Source organism: Centroberyx affinis, unplaced genomic scaffold (assembly GCF_046629955.1).
Source record: "Centroberyx affinis isolate AG114_WGS23_722 - 3 ecotype Tasmania unplaced genomic scaffold, CSIRO-AGI_Caff_v1 ptg005605l_1, whole genome shotgun sequence".
Classification (NCBI taxonomy): Eukaryota; Metazoa; Chordata; class Actinopteri; order Beryciformes; family Berycidae; genus Centroberyx; species Centroberyx affinis.
This window is the reverse complement of record NW_027282822.1, coordinates 1-26,560: the sequence shown is the minus strand read 5'-3', so window position 1 is coordinate 26,560 and position 26,560 is coordinate 1. Positions and strand designations below refer to the sequence as shown.

The following is a 26,560-nucleotide window of genomic DNA, read 5'->3' as shown; positions in this document are numbered from 1 at the left end:
TACACCTTGTGAAGGTATGGTTAAATATAGCTGGAGAAGCCACACACACACCATTGTCACGACAATTATTACGCACAAATGTTTTAGGGGCATTGTTTTCATCAAGGCAATGTCGCTGAGATATTGGCTCATAATAACTGTCAGCAAATTGAGAGAAGAGCATGCGACTTTTCCTTTTTGTACATTTGACTGAGTGACTCTGTGAGACATTTGCTGTAGCAGCCTTGGCATTTGTGCTTACAGCGCACAGCCTGCTAGCCAGTCAGCTGGTTGACTAACACTTTAGCTAGCAACCTCCCGTGCCATTACCTGAGTAAAATTCCTGACTTTAAATCATTCCGTAGCAGAGAATTAAGAGTTCTCACCTGAGTCAGTGCTGCCAGAGGTAGTGCTGCCAGAGGTAGTGCTGCCAGAGTCACCGCCATTGTCGCCTATGAAGAAATAAACAGTTTCACACTAATTAACAGTTGGACACATTTTCTCACTGTTACACTTAAGAGGACTGAGCACAGACCCTTTGCTTTCACTCATCTGCAAATAACCTGTCAAGGTATGAAGATTCACATCACATCTATTTATTTTTTTTTACTAAAAATCATCATATCTGAAGTCCATCATTCAGTATAGCCAAAATACAGAGGTTACAGCCTGTCAAAGTGTATTTTTTTCAGCAAAAACTTAAAAAAAAAAGAAATTAATCTATTTAAAACTACTACTTTAAAAATGTTAAAACTACATATTGAAAACTATCAATACATTTGTCCTTACGCATGTAGCTCAGTCAAAAAAGAAGCCACCTCACTCACTGTAACCAACTAGAGAACAAAACTTCCCTAAATAGGCTAATGATTGACAGACCATTTGTCTGCATGACCATAATGACAAAAAAACAACATAACAGACACCTTTGCACCCAATAATCATCAATGATTTCATACAAACTTTGTCACCATTTGTGGGTTAATAGATCGTTCTTTTGACATGTTAATTGGTCTTCTGTATGAATGCTCACCCTGGATTATGGCACAAAGGACTCTAATATCAAACCCTGTATTGGTAAATACAATATGGACATGTGGGTATGCATATGTAACTGTGTATTTACATGTATGTGAATGAATTTAGTTTTATTTTTTCTCTTGGTTTAAATAATTTAAAATCTGAGCTCTATTGAGTTAAATGAGTTGAGTGCCAACCTGCCTACTGCAGCTTACAATCATTCAAGAGCAATACTCACCAGAGTCACCGCCGATAGTCTCTTGTGACCCTACGAAGGAAAGAAACTGTATTTAAATATGTAAAGATGGACAGTATGTATGTATGTACATATGTATGTAGGCTATGGCTGGGCGATAATTCAATATTATCGTTTATCGTCTTTCAGTGGAATCATATCGTGATGATATGAAGATATTTTGATATCGTGACACACATTTCTGCTGTTTAAATTGATGATGACAAGCGAATTTTACTTAAAACTCATAAAATGAGGAATGGTAGGAATATTATTTGAAAATTTCTGTTTTGTTTGACATCACACCTAACATCACCATACGGTTCAATGAGATGAACATTAATTTGATTATTTAACGTGATTTTGCATACATGAACCATATCGTGATATATATTGATATCAAGAAAAATCCTTATGATTATCATGATATTGATTTCAACCATATCGCCCAGCCCTGATGTAGGCATGTATGTATGTACCCATTAGGGCTGCACGATATGGACAAAATATTCAATGTGAGATTAACTTTGAGATGGCAATATGAACTGCGATATAACAAATATTTAAGTGTATCAGACATACTGCAAATGTACACTGTGAAAATTAATAGCCGAGGGCTGGTGTGTATAAAATGAAATCAAAAGAGATTATTTTCAGTGTTTAGTGTTTGAACAACTATTTTTCTACCCTACTACACAACAGAACATGAGATCCAAGGCAAGCATCCGACTGTAAAAAACGATCTCCAGTCAGCAGGGCTGCTGGTCACTGGGATGTGATGGAAATGGAAATTAAATATGACAGAAATGTACACAGCAGGATTTACTAAGCTTAAAACTTAGTGGTGATAAAATGTCTCCTGCAAATATGGTCATGTTCCGTTGGCTCCCAGTCTTTTCCCAACCTTAGTAACCTACTGCAAGACCGCCAGGTAGACAAAGCACAAGTCCCAGCTCAGAGTCTTTCCCTCTATTGACTCTTTGAATCCAAAGCCGCCTTTGGCCAGCTTTGCTCTTTACAGTAGGAAATCAGAAGACACCAAATTTATCACCATGTGAATGAGGCATTGCAGTCCCAAACAACAGAGGTTTTGGCCACTTTGTAGTTTGAAGCCAAGCTTGAAGCCAAGCTGCTGTTTCACTTAATATTGCAGCTTTGTTTCTCGTGCAGGAGTGTAGGAAAGCCTTTTGTGTCCCAACATTCTGATTTGTCCAATTCCGATATCGCAGCACTTTGCACTTCGCAATGACAATAAAAATAAGATATATCGTGCAGCCCTGGTATCCATCTACATATCTGCTTGTTTGTTTTCTATTTATTTATTCACTGAAGCTAAAGTGGAAGCTGCAGACAAAATGTACTATAATAATGTTAGGTTTTGGAATCTTACCTTTGCCAGTATTTGCAGTGGTGTTGTTCCCTGAAAAATTACAAGTAGTAGTGGATTAAGGTAATGGAACATCCGAACACTTTAACATGAACCCTTTTTTTATCATCAACATGGCTTCACTATAACACCATAACTACAGCAAACCCAGACTTCAAACTTTTTCAGAAATAATCCATCACTCAATTTATGTAAAGACTGTGGATTTAACATTGCTTGTTTTCTTAAGCATACCCACATAATGAGTCTGAGGCACAAAAGAAGTCGGTCACATTATTCAAATGGTAGATTCTAATTCTTCACATGCTGTAGTTGTCAGGGTTTTGACTTTTGCCCTGTCTAGATGTTGTATTTCTTTGTATGTTTTCCCTGTCTAGTTCTACGTGTATCTTGTTTTCTGTCTGCCCCAGCTGTCTCACATTTGTAATCACCCCATGTGTATATTAGTCTTGTTTCCCCAGTCAGTCTTTGTCGGTTCATTGTTCTGTTACTGGTGTCAGTTTGTGTAGAGCGCTTGTTTTTTGGTTTCCTGTGTCACCTGCTATCTGTGCATTAAACTCCCAGTCTTGGGGTTTTTGATCACCACCTGCCTCGCTGTCCTGCGTTTGGGTCCTCACCACACCTACCCGTGACAGTAGTTGTAAATTAATGGATAAAAATAGCAGGTAGTACACAGGCAGAAATGGTTACCGATTAGTGGTGTCTCCTCGTTCCCCACTGGAAGGCTGGCTTTCCCTGGGAATCAAACAAAAAAAAACCTCAAACTTTGACTGATTTTAGTCTATCTACAATGCAGTTTGAGTGTATTTACATCCATATCGGGTGAACTGTGTAGCAATGAATGCCCTTTGTATATATAATCCCCCCATGTTAGAGAACCAAAAGTAATTGGACAAATTAACATAAATCTAAATAAAGTCATCATGTAATATTTGGTTGCATATCCTTTCCAATCAATGACTGGCTGAAGTCTGCGACCCACAGACTTCACCAGACGGTATCATTCCTTGTGATACTCTGCCAGGCCTGTACTGCAGCCATCTTCAGTTCTTGCTTGGTTCAGGGGCTTTTTGCCTTCCATCTGGTCTTCAGAAAGTGAAACAGATGCTCAACTGGATTGAAGTCGGGTGATTGACTTGGTCAGTCAAGAACATTACACTCTTTGACCCTAAAATATTCCTTGGTTGCTTTGGCTGTATGTTTGGTATCATTGTCCTGCTGCATGGTGAAGCATCGTCCGTTGAGTTTTGATGCATTCACTTGGATCTGAGCAGACAAGATGTTTCTGTATACTTTGGCATTTCATCCTGCTGCTGCCGTCAGCAGTGACATCATCAATGAACACAAGTGAGCCAGGTTCAGTGGCGGCCATACATGCCCAAGTCATAACACCACCTCCACCATGTTTGACAGATGAGGTGGTATGCTTTGAATTATGAGCTGTTCCTTTTTTCCTCCACATTTTCCTCTTTCCATCACTCTGGTACAGGTTGATCTTTGTCTCATCTGGTCTCTTATGGTGAACACTCTGAGGTTATGCTGGTATAGTCTTGTCTTGATGGTAGTCTTCTACATCCTGGAGAGTATTTTTGATCTGTTCACCAGTTGAAAAGGGGTTTTTCTTCACCATTCCAAGTATTCTTCATCCACTACACTGGTTTTCTGTGGTCTACCTCGTTTGCAATTGCTGAGCTCACCAGTTGATTTCAACACACCTAGGCCCAGATCTACTAACATGTTGCAATTCCAGTCGCAGCGCAAAAGCAACTGTGAGTGAAATTTGTACCGCCGGCACAAGGTATTTACTAAAGTAGGGCACGCAAATGAGCAGAGGTGCACATAATTAAGTAGAATTGCGACTGCGCAAATATAAGGGCCAAACAATGTGCACAACAACCCATTTGTGGCAACTTAATGATGGGAAAAAGAAGAGCAGATTTCTCTCCAGTGGAGCTGGAAGTGTTGGTGGCAGAGAAAACCCCAAAGAGCTCTCTGCTGCAAAGATACCAGCATGTAAAAAAGACACTCTGGAACGACGTAACAAATGAAGTGAATGCAGTTGAGCCTCAGAAGCACAATTTTGCAGAGGTAAAAAGCGCTGGTAGGATATGAGGTGGTGAACCAAAATCCTTGCTACAAATAAAGCCTCTGCACAAGCTACCTGTGGTGTTCCCTCTGAGGAAGAGCCTTAACTCCCTTGGAGGAGTAAGAGCAGGAGAGCCTGACTGAGGCGCAGGTGCCAGTGTGGGAGGGATGTACACCTTGTGAAGGTATGGTTAAATATAGCTGGAGAAGCCACACACACACCATTGTCACGACAATTATTACGCACAAATGTTTTAGGGGCATTGTTTTCATCAAGGCAATGTCGCTGAGATATTGGCTCATAATAACTGTCAGCAAATTGAGAGAAGAGCATGCGACTTTTCCTTTTTGTACATTTGACTGAGTGACTCTGTGAGACATTTGCTGTAGCAGCCTTGGCATTTGTGCTTACAGCGCACAGCCTGCTAGCCAGTCAGCTGGTTGACTAACACTTTAGCTAGCAACCTCCCGTGCCATTACCTGAGTAAAATTCCTGACTTTAAATCATTCCGTAGCAGAGAATTAAGAGTTCTCACCTGAGTCAGTGCTGCCAGAGGTAGTGCTGCCAGAGTCACCGCCATTGTCGCCTATGAAGAAATAAACAGTTTCACACTAATTAACAGTTGGACACATTTTCTCACTGTTACACTTAAGAGGACTGAGCACAGACCCTTTGCTTTCACTCATCTGCAAATAACCTGTCAAGGTATGAAGATTCACATCACATCTATTTATTTTTTTTTACTAAAAATCATCATATCTGAAGTCCATCATTCAGTATAGCCAAAATACAGAGGTTACAGCCTGTCAAAGTGTATTTTTTTCAGCAAAAACTTAAAAAAAAAGAAATTAATCTATTTAAAACTACTACTTTAAAAATGTTAAAACTACATATTGAAAACTATCAATACATTTGTCCTTACGCATGTAGCTCAGTCAAAAAAGAAGCCACCTCACTCACTGTAACCAACTAGAGAACAAAACTTCCCTAAATAGGCTAATGATTGACAGACCATTTGTCTGCATGACCATAATGACAAAAAAAAACATAACAGACACCTTTGCACCCAATAATCATCAATGATTTCATACAAACTTTGTCACCATTTGTGGGTTAATAGATCGTTCTTTTGACATGTTAATTGGTCTTCTGTATGAATGCTCACCCTGGATTATGGCACAAAGGACTCTAATATCAAACCCTGTATTGGTAAATACAATATGGACATGTGGGTATGCATATGTAACTGTGTATTTACATGTATGTGAATGAATTTAGTTTTATTTTTTCTCTTGGTTTAAATAATTTAAAATCTGAGCTCTATTGAGTTAAATGAGTTGAGTGCCAACCTGCCTACTGCAGCTTACAATCATTCAAGAGCAATACTCACCAGAGTCACCGCCGATAGTCTCTTGTGACCCTACGAAGGAAAGAAACTGTATTTAAATATGTAAAGATGGACAGTATGTATGTATGTACATATGTATGTAGGCTATGGCTGGGCGATAATTCAATATTATCGTTTATCGTCTTTCAGTGGAATCATATCGTGATGATATGAAGATATTTTGATATCGTGACACACATTTCTGCTGTTTAAATTGATGATGACAAGCAAATTTTACTTAAAAACTCATAAAATGAGGAATGGTAGGAATATTATTTGAAAATTTCTGTTTTGTTTGACATCACACCTAACATCACCATACGGTTCAATGAGATGAACATTAATTTGATTATTTAACGTGATTTTGCATACATGAACCATATCGTGATATATATTGATATCAAGAAAAATCCTTATGATTATCATGATATTGATTTCAACCATATCGCCCAGCCCTGATGTAGGCATGTATGTATGTACCCATTAGGGCTGCACGATATGGACAAAATATTCAATGTGAGATTAACTTTGAGATGGCAATATGAACTGCGATATAACAAATATTTAAGTGTATCAGACATACTGCAAATGTACACTGTGAAAATTAATAGCCGAGGGCTGGTGTGTATAAAATGAAATCAAAAGAGATTATTTTCAGTGTTTAGTGTTTGAACAACTATTTTTCTACCCTACTACACAACAGAACATGAGATCCAAGGCAAGCATCCGACTGTAAAAAACGATCTCCAGTCAGCAGGGCTGCTGGTCACTGGGATGTGATGGAAATGGAAATTAAATATGACAGAAATGTACACAGCAGGATTTACTAAGCTTAAAACTTAGTGGTGATAAAATGTCTCCTGCAAATATGGTCATGTTCCGTTGGCTCCCAGTCTTTTCCCAACCTTAGTAACCTACTGCAAGACCGCCAGGTAGACAAAGCACAAGTCCCAGCTCAGAGTCTTTCCCTCTATTGACTCTTTGAATCCAAAGCCGCCTTTGGCCAGCTTTGCTCTTTACAGTAGGAAATCAGAAGACACCAAATTTATCACCATGTGAATGAGGCATTGCAGTCCCAAACAACAGAGGTTTTGGCCACTTTGTAGTTTGAAGCCAAGCTTGAAGCCAAGCTGCTGTTTCACTTAATATTGCAGCTTTGTTTCTCGTGCAGGAGTGTAGGAAAGCCTTTTGTGTCCCAACATTCTGATTTGTCCAATTCCGATATCGCAGCACTTTGCACTTCGCAATGACAATAAAAATAAGATATATCGTGCAGCCCTGGTATCCATCTACATATCTGCTTGTTTGTTTTCTATTTATTTATTCACTGAAGCTAAAGTGGAAGCTGCAGACAAAATGTACTATAATAATGTTAGGTTTTGGAATCTTACCTTTGCCAGTATTTGCAGTGGTGTTGTTCCCTGAAAAATTACAAGTAGTAGTGGATTAAGGTAATGGAACATCCGAACACTTTAACATGAACCCTTTTTTTATCATCAACATGGCTTCACTATAACACCATAACTACAGCAAACCCAGACTTCAAACTTTTTCAGAAATAATCCATCACTCAATTTATGTAAAGACTGTGGATTTAACATTGCTTGTTTTCTTAAGCATACCCACATAATGAGTCTGAGGCACAAAAGAAGTCGGTCACATTATTCAAATGGTAGATTCTAATTCTTCACATGCTGTAGTTGTCAGGGTTTTGACTTTTGCCCTGTCTAGATGTTGTATTTCTTTGTATGTTTTCCCTGTCTAGTTCTACGTGTATCTTGTTTTCTGTCTGCCCCAGCTGTCTCACATTTGTAATCACCCCATGTGTATATTAGTCTTGTTTCCCCAGTCAGTCTTTGTCGGTTCATTGTTCTGTTACTGGTGTCAGTTTGTGTAGAGCGCTTGTTTTTTGGTTTCCTGTGTCACCTGCTATCTGTGCATTAAACTCCCAGTCTTGGGGTTTTTGATCACCACCTGCCTCGCTGTCCTGCGTTTGGGTCCTCACCACACCTACCCGTGACAGTAGTTGTAAATTAATGGATAAAAATAGCAGGTAGTACACAGGCAGAAATGGTTACCGATTAGTGGTGTCTCCTCGTTCCCCACTGGAAGGCTGGCTTTCCCTGGGAATCAAACAAAAAAAAACCTCAAACTTTGACTGATTTTAGTCTATCTACAATGCAGTTTGAGTGTATTTACATCCATATCGGGTGAACTGTGTAGCAATGAATGCCCTTTGTATATATAATCCCCCCATGTTAGAGAACCAAAAGTAATTGGACAAATTAACATAAATCTAAATAAAGTCATCATGTAATATTTGGTTGCATATCCTTTCCAATCAATGACTGGCTGAAGTCTGCGACCCACAGACTTCACCAGACGGTATCATTCCTTGTGATACTCTGCCAGGCCTGTACTGCAGCCATCTTCAGTTCTTGCTTGGTTCAGGGGCTTTTTGCCTTCCATCTGGTCTTCAGAAAGTGAAACAGATGCTCAACTGGATTGAAGTCGGGTGATTGACTTGGTCAGTCAAGAACATTACACTCTTTGACCCTAAAATATTCCTTGGTTGCTTTGGCTGTATGTTTGGTATCATTGTCCTGCTGCATGGTGAAGCATCGTCCGTTGAGTTTTGATGCATTCACTTGGATCTGAGCAGACAAGATGTTTCTGTATACTTTGGCATTTCATCCTGCTGCTGCCGTCAGCAGTGACATCATCAATGAACACAAGTGAGCCAGGTTCAGTGGCGGCCATACATGCCCAAGTCATAACACCACCTCCACCATGTTTGACAGATGAGGTGGTATGCTTTGAATTATGAGCTGTTCCTTTTTTCCTCCACATTTTCCTCTTTCCATCACTCTGGTACAGGTTGATCTTTGTCTCATCTGGTCTCTTATGGTGAACACTCTGAGGTTATGCTGGTATAGTCTTGTCTTGATGGTAGTCTTCTACATCCTGGAGAGTATTTTTGATCTGTTCACCAGTTGAAAAGGGGTTTTTCTTCACCATTCCAAGTATTCTTCATCCACTACACTGGTTTTCTGTGGTCTACCTCGTTTGCAATTGCTGAGCTCACCAGTTGATTTCAACACACCTAGGCCCAGATCTACTAACATGTTGCAATTCCAGTCGCAGCGCAAAAGCAACTGTGAGTGAAATTTGTACCGCCGGCACAAGGTATTTACTAAAGTAGGGCACGCAAATGAGCAGAGGTGCACATAATTAAGTAGAATTGCGACTGCGCAAATATAAGGGCCAAACAATGTGCACAACAACCCATTTGTGGCAACTTAATGATGGGAAAAAGAAGAGCAGATTTCTCTCCAGTGGAGCTGGAAGTGTTGGTGGCAGAGAAAACCCCAAAGAGCTCTCTGCTGCAAAGATACCAGCATGTAAAAAAGACACTCTGGAACGACGTAACAAATGAAGTGAATGCAATGCAGTTGAGCCTCAGAAGCACAATTTTGCAGAGGTAAAAAGCGCTGGTAGGATATGAGGTGGTGAACCAAAATCCTTGCTACAAATAAAGCCTCTGCACAAGCTACCTGTGGTGTTCCCTCTGAGGAAGAGCCTTAACTCCCTTGGAGGAGTAAGAGCAGGAGAGCCTGACTGAGGCGCAGGTGCCAGTGTGGGAGGGATGTACACCTTGTGAAGGTATGGTTAAATATAGCTGGAGAAGCCACACACACACCATTGTCACGACAATTATTACGCACAAATGTTTTAGGGGCATTGTTTTCATCAAGGCAATGTCGCTGAGATATTGGCTCATAATAACTGTCAGCAAATTGAGAGAAGAGCATGCGACTTTTCCTTTTTGTACATTTGACTGAGTGACTCTGTGAGACATTTGCTGTAGCAGCCTTGGCATTTGTGCTTACAGCGCACAGCCTGCTAGCCAGTCAGCTGGTTGACTAACACTTTAGCTAGCAACCTCCCGTGCCATTACCTGAGTAAAATTCCTGACTTTAAATCATTCCGTAGCAGAGAATTAAGAGTTCTCACCTGAGTCAGTGCTGCCAGAGGTAGTGCTGCCAGAGTCACCGCCATTGTCGCCTATGAAGAAATAAACAGTTTCACACTAATTAACAGTTGGACACATTTTCTCACTGTTACACTTAAGAGGACTGAGCACAGACCCTTTGCTTTCACTCATCTGCAAATAACCTGTCAAGGTATGAAGATTCACATCACATCTATTTATTTTTTTTTTACTAAAAATCATCATATCTGAAGTCCATCATTCAGTATAGCCAAAATACAGAGGTTACAGCCTGTCAAAGTGTATTTTTTTCAGCAAAAACTTAAAAAAAAAAAGAAATTAATCTATTTAAAACTACTACTTTAAAAATGTTAAAACCACATATTGAAAACTATCAATACATTTGTCCTTACGCATGTAGCTCAGTCAAAAAAGAAGCCACCTCACTCACTGTAACCAACTAGAGAACAAAACTTCCCTAAATAGGCTAATGATTGACAGACCATTTGTCTGCATGACCATAATGACAAAAAAAAAACATAACAGACACCTTTGCACCCAATAATCATCAATGATTTCATACAAACTTTGTCACCATTTGTGGGTTAATAGATCGTTCTTTTGACATGTTAATTGGTCTTCTGTATGAATGCTCACCCTGGATTATGGCACAAAGGACTCTAATATCAAACCCTGTATTGGTAAATACAATATGGACATGTGGGTATGCATATGTAACTGTGTATTTACATGTATGTGAATGAATTTAGTTTTATTTTTTCTCTTGGTTTAAATAATTTAAAATCTGAGCTCTATTGAGTTAAATGAGTTGGGGGGTCAGGGTAAAGGAATATGGACGGTATGATAAGGCATTTTTTGTGTTCATTCTTTTTCTGTTTTATGTTCCATTGTTCTGCCTTTCTGCCCAAAACAGCGATATATATTGGTCACAAAACAAATACCCTGCAGTGATCAAGTTGGCAGGTAGTTACTATATGACGGGCAGGCAGGCACAGTGGATATAAGGAATTTAGAGCTACCAACTGCTCTATTAAGGCAGTGATATATGGTGCAACTTTTGTGCAACTCTTAAGTGTCAACATTACATTTACAATATGACATGGCATAACAGTGCATAATGTTACACAACATCGCGCAATGTAACATAACATCATGCCTTCCTGCCAGAAAACATTTTGTAGGAGCGGGAAACATTTGTTTTCAAAGGATGGAAATGTCATTTTGGAATGAAACTCTCTGGTCTAGTACACGTACCATGTGGGTGCAACATCGTGACTACCACTTGAGGCTGGGGTCCTTGCGGTACTGGCCCATATGCCAAAGTTGCTGTTTGTTTGATCGTCCTTCCATTCTGTTTCTCTGCTGTGTAATAAAGGCAAAAAAAAGTAATGTAAAAAATATGGAAAAACAGTTCAGTCAAACAATCTATTCATGCATTGTTGAGAGAAGACTATTGTTTTGCACCTACCAAATGGTCCTTTCTTCTTAAGATACATGATCAGCACAACGAAGGGAATTATCAGCAACAGAACAGCAGCAGCAGCAACACCTCCGATGATTCCAGTGTTTTCAAACCTAACAATGTGATCTAAAACACAGGAACAGTCACATCAGTCACATCAGTCACAGCACCTGCGTTCAATCGATTAATTGCTGCATCCCTAGTGTGGGATAACATTTATTCTTAAAAAAAAAAAGAAAAAAAAAAGGGGGCAACAGCAGTTGCTATGAGCAACACACGTTTTTGTGGTAAAACAATTCACTTTCAACAAAATTGCAACTTCATGTACCCTACAGATCAGGTTAGTTTTGATTTCGTTTATTTGTTTAGTCCTAAAACACAGAAATGTTTCTAAAACATAGAAACATAAAACATAGAAGCAAAGTGATAAATAGTGATAAATAGTGTTAAAATCGGATCATAAAAAACAAAATGAGATGCAAATGACTAATATATGCAGGTGAGATAAAACATCTGATCTCAGAAGAAACAAGAAACAAATGAACAAAACAACAGACCATGAAGGTGTTGGTCTATTCCTGAGGGGATCATGGTATCCAGGCCCTCGAGGCTTTGGCCGCGGCCTGGACACACTTTACAGAAATGGGTTTGTGACTAGAACATTATGAGTTTGGATCCCTGAACTGACAATCTGAAAATCTGGGCTGGGTGAACCAAACGAGTGACGCTCTCCGCTCCAACAAGTATCGTCACACTGTAAGGTACTTAACCTCCATCAGGTTGTACTGGGCAGCTCCCAGTTGTGGATATGTGGAACTGTGTTAATGTGAAGAAGGGCGATGCTGGTAAAGGGCCATGCAAAAAAACACTATTCTATTTTGATTTGAAAAAAAAAAAAAAAAAAAGCCTCTTACCCCACTCCTTGAAACCTCTCATGCCGGACGCTCTGTGTTCCACTTCGCAGGTATAGCTAGCACGGTCAGTCTTTAAAATCTCAACGCTCATCCTGATCTGGTGGGTGTTGTCCTCGTTTGGTCGAACGCCTGTGGAACGCAACCCGTCCAGCCCCGTCAAAACACGGCCGTCCCTCCTGATGTTCATGATGATGTCTTTTGGGTAGAAACCTGTGGCCATGCAGGTCAAAATGATGTTGGTCTCAGTTCTGGCCTGCTTCGCAAACACATACATCTCTGGTGGAGCTGCAAAGAGAACAAGGACAACTGAGTTAGCGTAGCTGTAGCTGGTGGCCAGGCAGCTGCAGGTAGCAGTAACTGTATGCAACGTACCAATGTCTTCAGATATTTGATAAACACCAAAAATACTTTCACCATCAACTGAAAAAAGACAATTGGTTGAAGCTGATTGCTAATCATTTACCAATAATATTGCTATTACTACTACAGCTACTACACCTAAAGCCAATAATGATACAAATACTAATATTAATAATGTTAACTACTACAACAACAAATAATAATGATACTAGCGATGGGACGATATATCAAAATTCAATATATTTCAATACAAAGATGTGACAATATTAGTATGGTGGTTCAGGAACATGAATGGTGATATCAGCTCCATGTTATTCTGCTGTAGTAATCACTAATGAGACACTTGACCATCACAGTTTCACAAGCTCTCCATCCAAATTATATTATTGTCACTTTGTAATGACATTTTTAAATTGTTGTTTACATTCTAGCAGCCAATGGCATCGCTGGAAAGATTTGTGGCTCAGAAATAAACAGAATTCTGCACAGTCAGACTTTGTTGTCATGGAACTTTCATTTATCACATCGTATCGTGGTTGTATTGAATATATTGAATCATGAATCGCAAATCACGTTTCGAATCGTACCCTGAGATGAGCAGATCATCCCATCCTTAGATGATACTAATACTATCATTAGCGAAAGCAAAAACCACTACAGGGTTCCTACACGTTCTCCATTTCAAAATTTACCAAACTTTCTTGACTGGATTAGAAGATTATGGTGTTTGCTGATAGTGGCTGGACAATGTGGCCAATAGCTCAGACTTATTCTTCCCCTACAAATATTATAATTGAATTAAGTAATGACAGTAGCTTTACAAATACATCAAATGGCTAGTCTTAAGTGTTTGGGGTCTGAGCTAGAGCTGCAACGATTAATCGATTAGTTGTCAACTATTAAATTAATCGCCAACTATTTTGATAATCGATTAAATTTGAGTAATTTTTTAAGAAAAAGAAGTCAAGATTCTCTGATTCCAGCGTCTTAAATGTGAATATTTTCTGGTTTCTTTACTCCTCTATGACAGTAAACTGAATATCTTTGGGTTGTGGACAAAACAAGACATTTGAGGACGTCATCTTGGGCTTTGGGAAACACTGATCCACATTTTTCACCATTTTCTGACATTTTATAGACCAAACAACTAATCGATTAATCGAGAAAATAATTGACAGATTAATCGACAATGAAAATAATCGTTAGTTGCAGCCCTAGTCTGAGCAACAAAACCGTTCCTACTTTCCCAAACATTTTAAGACCTGGAAATGATCAAATTCATTTTTCACACTTTCCAGACCAGCATAGTAACCGGCTACACTACTAAATATACTATTAATAAATCTAAAACTAAAGAAGCTAAACAAATACAGATTAATGTCATACATACAGGCATTTCGGAGCTGCTTCTCGCCATATTGCCGGAACTTGTTCAGCCACTCGACACACTCTTTCTCCAGGTAGCCTTTGGTGTAGTCGTTCAGGACCTGGACCTCATCCCACTTCTCCTTGGTCTGTTTCCCATAGTTATCCGGGGCAATCCAGCGTGAGTTGTCATCATCAAAGGACAGGAAGTCATTTCCGTCGTAACTGTACATGTCCATGCCCCGGCGGAACTTGGTCGAGCCGTCAGGCTGGGTGTCGACCTCACAGCCGTGCCTCCACTGAAGAACATGGGGGTCTGAAACCAGACAGATTTGCAATTTCAAAGGTAAATACTGACCAATCAAACAAATCAACGGTTGATAATTAGGTTTGTAGAGTATTGGTATTATATGTGAACACATGTAGATGAATATGTGTAGGTCCATACAAGATATATGCCGATGTATGTAGGTTATATGTGTGTATGTATGCATGTATGTATATAATATGTGTGTGTCAACAATTATGTGTTGTATTATTATGAATTATTGTATGCTTGAATGTTTTTAATGTGGACTCTTGGAAGATTAGCCAATGGGCTAAAAGAGATCCAAATAAAATCAAATCAGATAATGAGGGGATGGATGAATGGACAGATGGATAGATAGATACACAGTGGGAGTGGTCAGAAAACATGAATATTTTAATATTTGTTTACAGTGGCCTGTAAATTAGCATTTTCCCAATAGTGAGGAGTAAGTAAGTGAAGAGGTAATATAGCAGTCATTTGCTCTTTTGGCTTGAGGACGGCTTTTTAGCCTTCGTAGCTGAAATGTGTTGGGATGCTCGGAGTCAGAAAGTGAGTTTTGAAAAACAGAAACCTCAGTACTTGGCCAAATGATCGTTGTGTATCACAGTCATTGTGGGCTATGGGGCAGAAAAAAATCCCCTTTAACAGAGTGGAACTACGTACAACTCAAGCTGAGTAAGAGCTGTGGCGTAGATCAGCCACTAGAGGCTACATTATGCAACTAGAAGCTACATTATGCAACCTTTTTAACCATTTTTAAATTAAAATAACAATAAAGAAATAGGATATATTATACATTATCAGTCTGTGTGTCCATACTTAAATGGCTGAAATTTGCTTTTCAATAATGTTTAGGACGTTTTGGCGGTGCACATACAGTAATATAACCAATCAGTAGGGCTGGGTGATATGGTTGAAATCAATATCATGATAATCATAAGGATTTTTCTCGATATCAATATATATATCACAATATGGTTCATGTATGCAAAATCATGTTAAATAACCAAATGAATGTTCATCTCATTGAACCGAATGGTAATGTTAGGTGTGGTGTCAAACAAAACAGAAATTCTCAAATAATATTCCTACCATACCTCATTTTATGAGTTTTTAAGTAAAATTTGCTTGTCATCATCAATTTAGACAGCAGAAATGTGTGTCACGATATCAAAATATCTTCATATCATCACGATATGATTCCACTGAAAGACGATAAACGATAATACTGAATTATCGCCCAGCCCTACCAATCAGTATCCTAGAGAGCATACAGTAATTTACGTGATCCTCTGTATCCATTAAGTGCTATATCCTTTGTAAGCTCAAATTTAGACCATGCACTGAATGCACCTTAATAGACAGACAGACAGACAGACAGACAGACAGACAGACAGACAGACAGACAGACAGACAGACAGACCGATGCCCATGCAGACTTCACAGATCTTACCCGTGTCATTCTGCCTCATGCGTTTCATCAGGATGTCGATGTTCACTTTAAACCACTGCTCCTTGCTCTGGCGTGACCGTGTGCCTTTCTCCCAGTACTCTGTGCCCAGCTTTTCCTCCATCCACGGCTGTTTGGGAACCTTCTTCTGGCTCGCGCTGTCGTAGTAGTCGATCATCCGGTCGTCCAGCAGACCCATGGCCGTGAACTCGTGGATGCCGGGGAGCTGGACGGGCTTGGAGAAGGCCGTGTAGATGTAGGTGAGGGAGTGTTTCTCTGAGAGTCACAGACAGGGAGACAGGTAGACAGACAGACAGATAATTCATTAATCTCTACGCAAAAACACTGGGAATGAATGAAGCATTTATTTAAAGGATAGAACTGGTATAATTTTACTTTTGACTCTTGCCACTTTCAGTTTGCCTTAAACAATTTATGCCAAGAAGATGACCAAAAAATTATTTTCTTGTATTTTTATATCAAGATCTCATTACTTTTACTTCCTGGAAAACAGAGTGTCGTTATTGATGACATCATGCTGTACCAAGAGGCGTAAATAAAAATTCCAGCAATAAAACATTGCCCCTCTGCCCGTCCCACCAAATAAAACTGTCTCTCTCTCCCTGACTGATCACCCATTGGTTTACATTTTTGATTGATTCCTCATCCCCATGTTATGTCCCGCCCCAACATCCTGTTTCAACAGTAAATACACATTACATTAATCACATTACAGAAGCAGTTTATCAAAATGCAGCTTCATTGTGACGTTAGAAGATAATACCACAGTAATTTTATTTTTTTCCCTATCTCCATTAATTTGTTTTGCCTCTTCACTGCCACAAATACTAGGTAACAGTGCACAGTAATGGAAAAAGTGAAAATAGTCCCCATTAAATGCGACAATTAGCTGTGTGGTAAGGTACACGGTCAAATAGTTTACTACCAGTTGAACAGGAAAAAGAGGTGTAAACACACCTCATGTTGTGAAATTTGAAAACCAAGTTTGTTTTGATTGCCAGTTTTGAACACAAACAGCAGGGGGCGATAGGTGTATTTTATGACAGAGGGTAAACTCAGAGGCCTCCTCCAAGTCCCTTCTTAAAACTCACTTTTTTAGACTTGCTTCTAATACCTGATTCACTGCTTTTATGTTCTTTTGTTTTTACATTTGCGTGCCTCTTGTTTTAATTCCATTCTTATTTAATGTTGTTTTCCTGATTGTTACTGTTATTATTATTCATTTCAGTGTGAGTTTAAAGTTTACAGTCAACAGCCAATGCCGTTTGTGAATCTGTTCCGACCGCCTTTATCACTCCATGTCAAAAATATCCAAACAATGTTGTCTGTCCACCACAGTGACAGTACTGTACTCACAGGTGCAGCCCTGCCCAAAGCTCTCAGAGCAAAATCCACCCACAACCTTAGTTCACACTTTATTACACGAGCCAACCTCTCCTCCTCTCTCTGTACAGGAGATAATGTCATGCCAATCATCACATACAATCTGGCAGTATAATCTTTCCTTGCTTACTGGCACACAAAACATACTGACTTTTCTTAAAGTGTCCACCTGTCATTCCTACTGTCTAATTACACCAAAATACACCATGGGATGGTAGGAAGTAGCTAGTGGAGCAATTTTACAGGTTGACATTTTTAAATAACATATTTTATTTCGGACATGAGAAATACCTCTTCTTACTCTTCATGTGATTTCTTTAAGTATTTTAAAGAGTTAAAATTTATGAAAAACATGAAATAAATAAATAAATCAGTAAATGTCCATGCCTAATATCCTCTTATTTTGATAAAGTCTCTTCTGGTATCAATTATACTAACCTCACCTAACTTGTTTGTGCGTGCGTACATACTGTATATGTATTGACGCTTGTTCCTTTTGTTTCCTTGCCTTAATTTTCTCCTTTAGTACATTTTAATACTTTAAAGTATTTGACATGTTCCCTTTCTTGTTATCCACATTTCTGCCTTAACAAAACAAAAGCAATATACGTATATATATTTTGCCTTTCTTAGATTTTGAGAAATTTACGCTAAGGTAACTTTTCTTCATATGCGCTACTGTCACCATACTGTATAGCCTACTTGATATTGCATTTCTGGAACTATATCCAAAATATACTTTGACCACTAAAAATGTCTTACATTTCGAATTTATGTCATCTACATATATATATATATTTTTTTCCTATTTTGAATATTCCCATTTTGTTTTTGTTTTTCTCAGTATGGCATACCTAAAAAAAATTTAAACTGATAAAAACAATTTTTAAACTTCCCATTTAACAATTTAAACTCATATTATCAAACGAAATACAACATTCAAAGTCGTCACAGCTGTCCTACTTTGACTTTCACTTTTACACTTGCTTACATAAGGAGGCAGGAAACTCAACTTACCGCTGTTTACCGTCAGTATTGTCCCAAATAGGACAAAATATGCGATTAAATACATTTTGAACACAAATCAGACTACATTCACGTTTCTGAAAGTCGGTATTTTAGCCCAAATCCCCGCTGACGGCGGCGTCTCGCTCCGCTTCTCTCCGCTGCCTCAACGAGACCGAAGACTTCGCCCCGTAGTAAAGTAATTACGGCGCATTCAGGTGCTGCTCGTAAAACCGAGGACTTGTCCTGCGTCCCCTCACATATAGGTTTCAGAAAAGCCAAATTTCGGACTTTTTAGGACCTTTTTGGTGCTGCTTGGAATTCCATTTATGACCAATTCAACCACCAAGAAAATGGTCAAAACATAGCTAATGGAACTATAAAAATATATTAAAAAAAACAATAAATGGATACAATGACCAACTGTGTTTATTAAAGCAAATTGTTAAAAATGGGTGGGTGTTGGGTGTGAGTGTGATTAGTTATGCTGTAATTGTGTATTTTTAATTCCATATTATATGTGTTTCTTTTGTACTATGTCTTACAAATTAGCACACCTTCACCCAGAAAAGAGGCACTAGTGAAGTAAGTGAGATCACCCAGTAGTATTTTGTTAGATGAGAACAGCCAAGGGGCTAAAAAACTGATTAGTTCGTCCATCCGTGGTTGAAGTAGGGCTCATTGTAAAATCAGCCGTTATAGTGTTTGATCTCTGGGCTTCCATGACACACAAGTTTACAAACTGAAAAGGATGACGTGAACGCACCACTAGTGCTACTTCCTTGTAGATGGGGATTTTTTTTTATGACCAAGTTCAATGTCTGTATCATGTTGAAACCAGGGTCATACCAGCAGCAATTCATATCAATAAAGCAATTCATGCCTACTAAAAAAAAAAAAAAAGGGAGAACTCATGTCTGTATTACAAGCCAAGACCTACACTGAGAAAATAAAGTATCCTCGTCAAGTCTGAAAGTTGACGACGGTTATAAGTTAACGTTACTAGCTAACTATAGACAGCGCCCGCCCCCCCCCCCCCCAAAAAAAAAAAAAAAAAAAAAAAAAACAGAGAGGCCCAAAACAAAACCCGTGAGACCGGGAAATGAGGCGGATAGCTTCGGTACACAACCGTCCTCTATCCTCTACACCTCCATATACGCCCGTTAGCCTCGTCAACGTTTTCCGTTAATACCCCAAAACGCCATTTTCACTGGCATATTACAAAGCAAATAACCGCTGTAACGTATATCGAATAAACTGCTGCGCAACCAAGACGTTTTTTTTTTTACTTTCGCTTTAGAAATGTGGCCGACTACAGTCAACTTACCGCTTCCCACCGGGTCGAAACCGAGCCATAGGTGTGGCAAAAACAAAAATAACCAGGTTGTCAGTTGATTCATGGTGTCACACGCGCTGCTTCTGATTTAAAAACACAAAAGTTTATCCGCCAGCAGCCCGAGAGAGTCGGCTTGTGTTGCTCGTGCCTGCGTTCTGTTCCGTCTGCCTTCCATCCAATAAAATAATTCAGGGCAGGTTGCTAGGCAGAATACATCGAAGTAGTTCGTCGTCTTATCAGCAATGGAGTAGAGAGGAACCTAACTAGCTGGGAGAAACTCTGACTCAGTCGTAGTATTACACCACTTTACATTACATTAGATCAGTGATTCTCAACCTTTTTCATATCAAGGACCCCTAATCTAGCACACATTAGGGCCACGGACCCCCATTTGATGAGATTTTGTCTCTCTGACCCAAATTTGAGAATATTTTTTATTGTTAGATGTGATTTTGTCCAGAATTCCATAACTATCTGTACTGTAGGTAGAGAGATAACAGAGAATCTATGATCAGAACAGTCATTCTTCTACATTCTCTAACTGTGTTAACTTGTAAATTAAATAATAGTGAAGTTAACAATTTATCAATTTGCTGGGGACCCCCTGGAACCCCCTCAAGGACCCCTGGTGGTCCCCGGACCCCACGTTGAGAAACACTGCATTAGATCACTGCATTGGCTTCCAATGTACCACAGAATTGATTTTAAAAAATTCTGCTGCTTGTCTATAGCTCCAAAATACACCTCTGACCTGCTTTTATGATATATATTTATTGTTATTTAGCCTTTATTTTGCCAGGAAGTCCCACTGAGATTCAAAATCTCTTTTCCAAGGGAGACGTGGCCAAAAATTAGCAGCAATAAAACATACGATACCGTGGAAAATACAAAAAATATGTAAAAAAAAATATATATTTTCACCAAAAACAGTTCTGATTCTGTTAAGTTTAATGCGAGCCACCCAGACCCCTCAGGTCACCTGGGACTGCTCTGTCAGTTGTTTCCCAGGGTGAAAACTAAATCTGGTGAAGATGATTTTCACTCCCAGTTACTGGAATAAACTTCCAGATGCACTGAGGTGTGACTGTGATGTGACTCCCACTGTCACCTCTTTAAAAGTAGGCTCAGAACATTACGGTTCCTTTTATTTGTAGGTGTAACAGGTAGCTACTATTTTTATTGTTATTTATTGGATATTTTTTATCTTTTATATAACTATTTTCTCTTTCTTTCTTTCTTTCTTTCTTCTTTTCCTTCTTTTTAATATCGCACAACAATGAGACCTGCCTACGTCCTTCCTAAATGCCGTGCTCAGTGCCACCCTTGCTTGAGTCTGTGCCCCACCTCGCCCCCCCCCCCCCCCCCCCCCCCCCCCACCCCTGCCCAATGGCCTGGACACGCCACTAAATTCAGGATCTAAATATCTTCCTGATGTCAGTTCAAATCAGCTTCCAAATCTGCTTTAACATAGACACTCATGAAAAAAAAATACAGTCTACACCAGTGAGTCTCCACTTTTTTCATATCATGGACCCATAATTTTGTCCACATTAGAGCCACGGACCCCCATTTGATGAGATTTTGTCTCTCGGACCCAAATCTGAGAATATTTTCATTGTCAGATATGATTTTGTCCAGAATCCCATGTCTATCTGTATTGTAGGTAGAGAGATAACAGAGAAACTATGAGCAAAACAGTCATTCTTCTACATTCTCTAATTGTGTTAACTTATTGTAAATTAAATAATGGTGATACTTGACAATTCATCAATTTTCTGCGGACCCCTTGGAACCCCCTCAAGGCCCCTTTGTGGTCCCCGGACCCCACGTTGAGAACCGCTGGTCTACACCTCCCAACTCTTTTTTTTTTTTTTTTTCATTATTCATCATTAGTAACAATCACAACTACAAAAAATAACCACACAAGGCCCTCCTTCTAATATACTATATTTTATTACATGTTGGTAGACTTTGGATTCGACATAGATGCTTTAACATTTATTATTCACATTTGCAGAGAAGCTTTCACATTTCACACGCTGACGATGAGTGGACACGCTCTGACCGCTGTGTGGACTTGGTCTTCCTGTCCGTCCGTCCGTCCGTCCGTCCACCAACAACAACAAAGTCTCTCACTGGTTCCTCTGGACTCTGTTCCTCTGTCTGGTGTCGCATCAGGTGGAGAAACACTGCAGGACTTTTAACGTTTGTCCCACAGAAACTGAAAAGACTGGGACAAAATTCTACTTTGTTTTTCTATGTATTTATCTATTTATCTACGTATGCATTTTATTTCTGTTATTTCACTTCCCCTCTTGTGGAGTTTTGTTGTTTGTCATCTTGATAGGGGGTCAAGGATTTATAGAGCTGCATCTTTTTTTCTTCTTTCTGATATATGAAATATTTGTATATGTGAACTTCTGTGCAATCTGCAGAAAATCTTGTAGTGCTTCTCTACTTTTAAGGCAATGATCCACAGGGCAACTTTTTCGGCAACGATCCCCAAGGAGTTGCCTCGGTTTTGGCTGATTCAATCAGCCAAAGAGTAGATTAGATTTTGAGTAGATTTTGACCCTGTATCTGAGTGTGTTGCCTGTTGCTGGGACCGTTGCCCATCTACGTTGCCTAAAATATTGCCGAGTGAATCACCCCCCTCATAATGAATCGCCTCCTCATGATTTCGCTCTCTTTCCTGCTCCCGTCAAATTCCCCTTTTCCTCTATGAACCCCCCCTCCCCCTTCCGTCAGTTCCACCCCTCCTCCTCCTCCCCCCCCCTCCCTCCTTCCCTCCACCCCCCCTCGGTCCGTCTCTTGCCGAAGCGGAAGCCGAACCCGCCTTTCTCCCGGCTGAAGGCCTGCAGCCCTCCGGCGATGGAGGTGAGGGCTTCGTTCCTCTTCCCTCCCTCCCCCTCCTCTCCTGCGTCCTGATAGGTCAGGCCGTCCAGACTCTGACCCCCGGGGAAGGGCGACAGCGGCCGGACCGTCAGCTCGCCCCTCTGGGCCCTCAGCAGCGCCTCCCGGCCCCAGCCCCCCTCCTCCACCCGGGGGTCCCGGGGCCCCAGAGCGGCCCGGAGCCGCAGCAGACCCGCCTCCCACTCGGGGGCGGCGGCGGGGAAGTGGGGGTACGAAGTGACGGTCCAGGGGATGGGGGTGAGGAGGGCGAGGGAGAGGAGGGCGAGCCGGGGCAGTGAGGCGCAGGGGAGGAAACACAGTCTCATCTGGAGAGAGAAACAGCCCAAGTAAATGACAAGGTAGAGGCCATTTTGTGTTTTTTACCGTGTCACTTCAGTGTTTTATCACTATGCAAATTAAAGCAATATTTCACTTAGTTTTAACATGGGGGTTATTCGGCTCTTCACCGCCATGAAAACCAGAATATAAACTTATCACTAAGATCAGACATGTTGGTGAACAGATTCAACAACAGATCCTGCTGTAAGACAACAAAGCATCCTGGGTCCATCCTCATTTTGCATTTCTATTCTTGGTTTACACTAAAATTAGTATTTAAAAAATAAAAGTAGATCCGGTCTCCCAAACAGGAACTATCTCTCCTAAATGGTATCCCTCCGCTGTGTTCTCTTCCATCAATAAAAATGCTGTTTGGTGAAATTCTGTTCTGAAGCGTCGGACCAACAGTCAGCTGGAAATCACAGCAGCAGGATCTGATGTTGAATCTGTTCACCAATGTGTTCAATGTCAGTTTCCATTCAAATGAATGGGAAGTAAAAATCTGAACGCTACAAACTGGTCCAGCTGCATCTGATCTTGGTGAGGAGATTATATTCTGGTTTTCATGACAGTCAAGAGCCGAAAAACCTTCATGTTAAAACTAAGTGGAATATTGCTTTAAATAGACTGAGCCAGTGTAGGAGAAACATGATGAGAAACAATATGTTTGCCTTACAATAACAGTAAGGCAAACATGCTGACTAATTTAAAGAAAAATTTGAAAAAGATATGCAAAGCAAAGCACTCCAAGATCTTCTCATTAACAATATTCAGAGACATCACCTGATAATAGGCAAGAGGAATTCAATCCAATCAAAATTAATATGGCAACTCCCAAAGACAGTCTGCAACATTATTTCTCTTAAAATATTTTTCAAAACTGACATGTCTCAGTGTCGAAACATGTCACTTTTTAGCAATAAAGAGAAATAATTAGGAAGAAATAAAGAGAAATAATGTTGCAGTCTGTTTTGGGGAGTTGCTGAGACTCTTCTTCATGTTATTGAGACTTTTTGACAAACACCACTTTCCCAAAAACAGAAAATAAATATAGCCACAAGTGGCCATGAAAGGGGTTCAAGCCTTTTCTGAACGGTACTGACGTCACGAAAAAAGCATCAGTGGTTCCGAGGACATGGTCCAAATATTTCCCTTGATATATCTGCCAAGTTTCGCGATCATTGAACAAACGGGTGTGGAGTTACGGCCGTTTTTGTGTTAGGCCACGCCCATTATTGGCGTTTGCGGCGCCCCCTTTTGGTCGAATCGCACAAAATTCGTTAGGTTAGAAATGCCATTCCAGACAAAGCTGAGAAGTTTGGGACCGATTATGCAAATGGACTTTGATTTACCGGCTATTGCATGGTTATCATACCATAGGCCCCACCCACTTTCACCAATGATGACAAAACTTCTCATTTTAGTCAATTTAGCTGGCAGGCCACGCCGTCTCACAACTTTAAAAATTATTATTTTAAAAAAAAAGTCGATATCAAAAATCCGAGAAGACAGTTTATAGAGCTTGGTCCATAGATGCTACTGACCGATTTTGATGGTGATCAGTCAAACGGTGTAGGAGGAGATGTTAAAAATGTGTTTTCCAAAACTTTCAAAATATCTCAAAAACTTTCCAGGCGGACCTTGAGGGTCCAAATTGCAAAGTTGTAGAGTCCAAGGTCACTTGGATATGTATACCAAGTTTACCAAGTTTTGTGTAAATCAGACTTACGGTGTAGGAGTTATGGCCATTAAAGTAAAACCTTTAATTATAGCGCCCCCTTCAGGCCGATTGGGCAAATATTTCGTGACCTAGTAATGGTTACCAATATCTGTCATTGGGCCAAATTTCATGTCTCTGCAATGTACCAACTCATGGGAATTTGCGCCAACGTAGATGAACAATAATAAACCAGCACAAAAACAACAGGGTTTCAGCCCTATGGGCTTGAACCCCTAAAAATGAATATATTTTGCATGTACTTACATCTACAATACTTTAAACACTCCTACAACCACAAGTGTCACAGACATAGTATGAGAATGTCATTCTCAAAAATGACACTTTTGTTCTTCCGTACCCCTTTCACAAGAAAAGACACAATATTCAAATCATTTTCACTTACAATCAAGGAACTGAATCTGTCAGTTTTACCAGCCACTGTGGCAAATGACCAGTTTGTGTTCAATCAGGCTTTCCTTGTTTTGTGTGTAAAGTTCCATTGAGGAATATAGAGTAAAAAAAAAAAAGGTATCCAAGACTTTTCTTTACAATTTTCACAACAATTTACCTTTTTCACAGCAGAAAAAACCCCCAATATCCTTGTGTTCCCCTCATTCCTACTTCTAAAAACTACTTTGGCTGCTCAGAAATGAAGTTGGACAACAAACGTGAGCTGTAGGAAAAGTTTTCTCCAAAGTAGTGTCCACACACACTGCCAGTCAACAGTCTGGACCCACCTGACTGAATATTCTGTGTTTCTCATTCTCTTAAAGCCATTTTGATCTAAAGGCTTCTGCTTAAATGCTTGAAATGAGTTTCTTAGACAAATATAAATAGTGAAGTTCATCCTATGTATGAATTTCTTTCCAAAGCCTTTTGCCTTTCCATCAAGCCAAAGAATCTAAAATATAAGATAGTTTTGATTTGTTTCACACTTTTTTTGGTCGCTGCATAATTCCATTTGTGTTATTTCATAGTTTTGATGTCTTTACTGTTATTCTAACATGTGGAAAATAGTAAAAATGAAGAAAAATGTGGTGTGTCCAAACTTTTGACTGGTAGTGCATAAGAACAACAACAACAAAAAAAATAAAAAAATAAAGCAGGAAAAATCACTAAAAAAGAAAAACAAGAAAACAGTCACTTCCCATCGCTTACCTTTGCGCTGTTGGGTAACTTGCCTTGTCTCCTTTAGTGTCCCTCGCCTCTGACTTTTTAAATACCCCCCCCCCCCCACCGTCCCCTAACCTCCCCCCCCTCCCCCCCCGCCCCCCTCACCCCCCTGGGTCACATGGTCACCCTCTCCTCTGCTCTCACCCCATTGGCTCCTCGCCCTCATGACGCACGGCCGGTTATGAGCCGCTCCTCTCCCGCATTCTTGCAGCTGGGAGACCGAGCGCCGCAATTATCGCCGCTTGATTGGGGAGGCAATTCACCAGAGGAGGCAGCCAATTCATTAGGATTTTTGAAAAGAGAGAGAGAGAGAAAGAGAAAGAGAGAGAGAGAGAGAGAGAGAGAGAGAGAGGAGAGACGGTTGTGTTTTGTTTTGTCGTCATGAAGGTCATCTCACCGGGAAGACGCAGACACACCTGAAAGAATGTGACTGAGGGTCTGGGCTCATGGGATTTTACGGTCGGTCTAAACTCCAGAAGCCTCCTCAGGACGCCTCTCTCTCTGACTTAATGCCACAAAACATTTGCCTAAACCTCGCCATGCGCCGTGCAACATGCCTCGTCTTTGTCTTTTTTTTGTTGTTTTTTTTGGCTGTTAGGGCGGGGTCGTCCAGGAGAACGGGTTTTGTTTGTGGAGCAATTTGTACTTTAAAATCTGTTTTAAAGCTCTGTGTGGCTTGTGGGAGATTTTGACTCACCAGAAGGCCTGTGTAGGCCTGCATGAA

General features: G+C 40.1%; 1 protein-coding gene across 1 annotated transcript; it reads right to left on the bottom strand.

The window, feature by feature from the left end:
* Positions 1-365: 365 nt before the first annotated feature.
* Positions 366-19,877, bottom strand: LOC139667540 (H-2 class I histocompatibility antigen, Q10 alpha chain-like; the record flags this gene model as incomplete). The annotated part of the gene is made up of 15 exons (XM_071547022.1): positions 19,704-19,877; positions 15,971-16,243; positions 14,233-14,523; positions 12,483-12,767; positions 11,575-11,694; positions 11,361-11,468; positions 10,109-10,159; positions 8,173-8,217; positions 7,486-7,515; positions 6,098-6,127; positions 5,243-5,293; positions 3,312-3,356; positions 2,625-2,654; positions 1,238-1,267; positions 366-431 (listed from the first exon to the last, which is right to left on the bottom strand). Coding segments are annotated over exons 1-15 (1,528 nt in total), but the record flags the coding sequence as incomplete, so codon positions are not given.
* Positions 19,878-26,560: the final 6,683 nt, after the last annotated feature.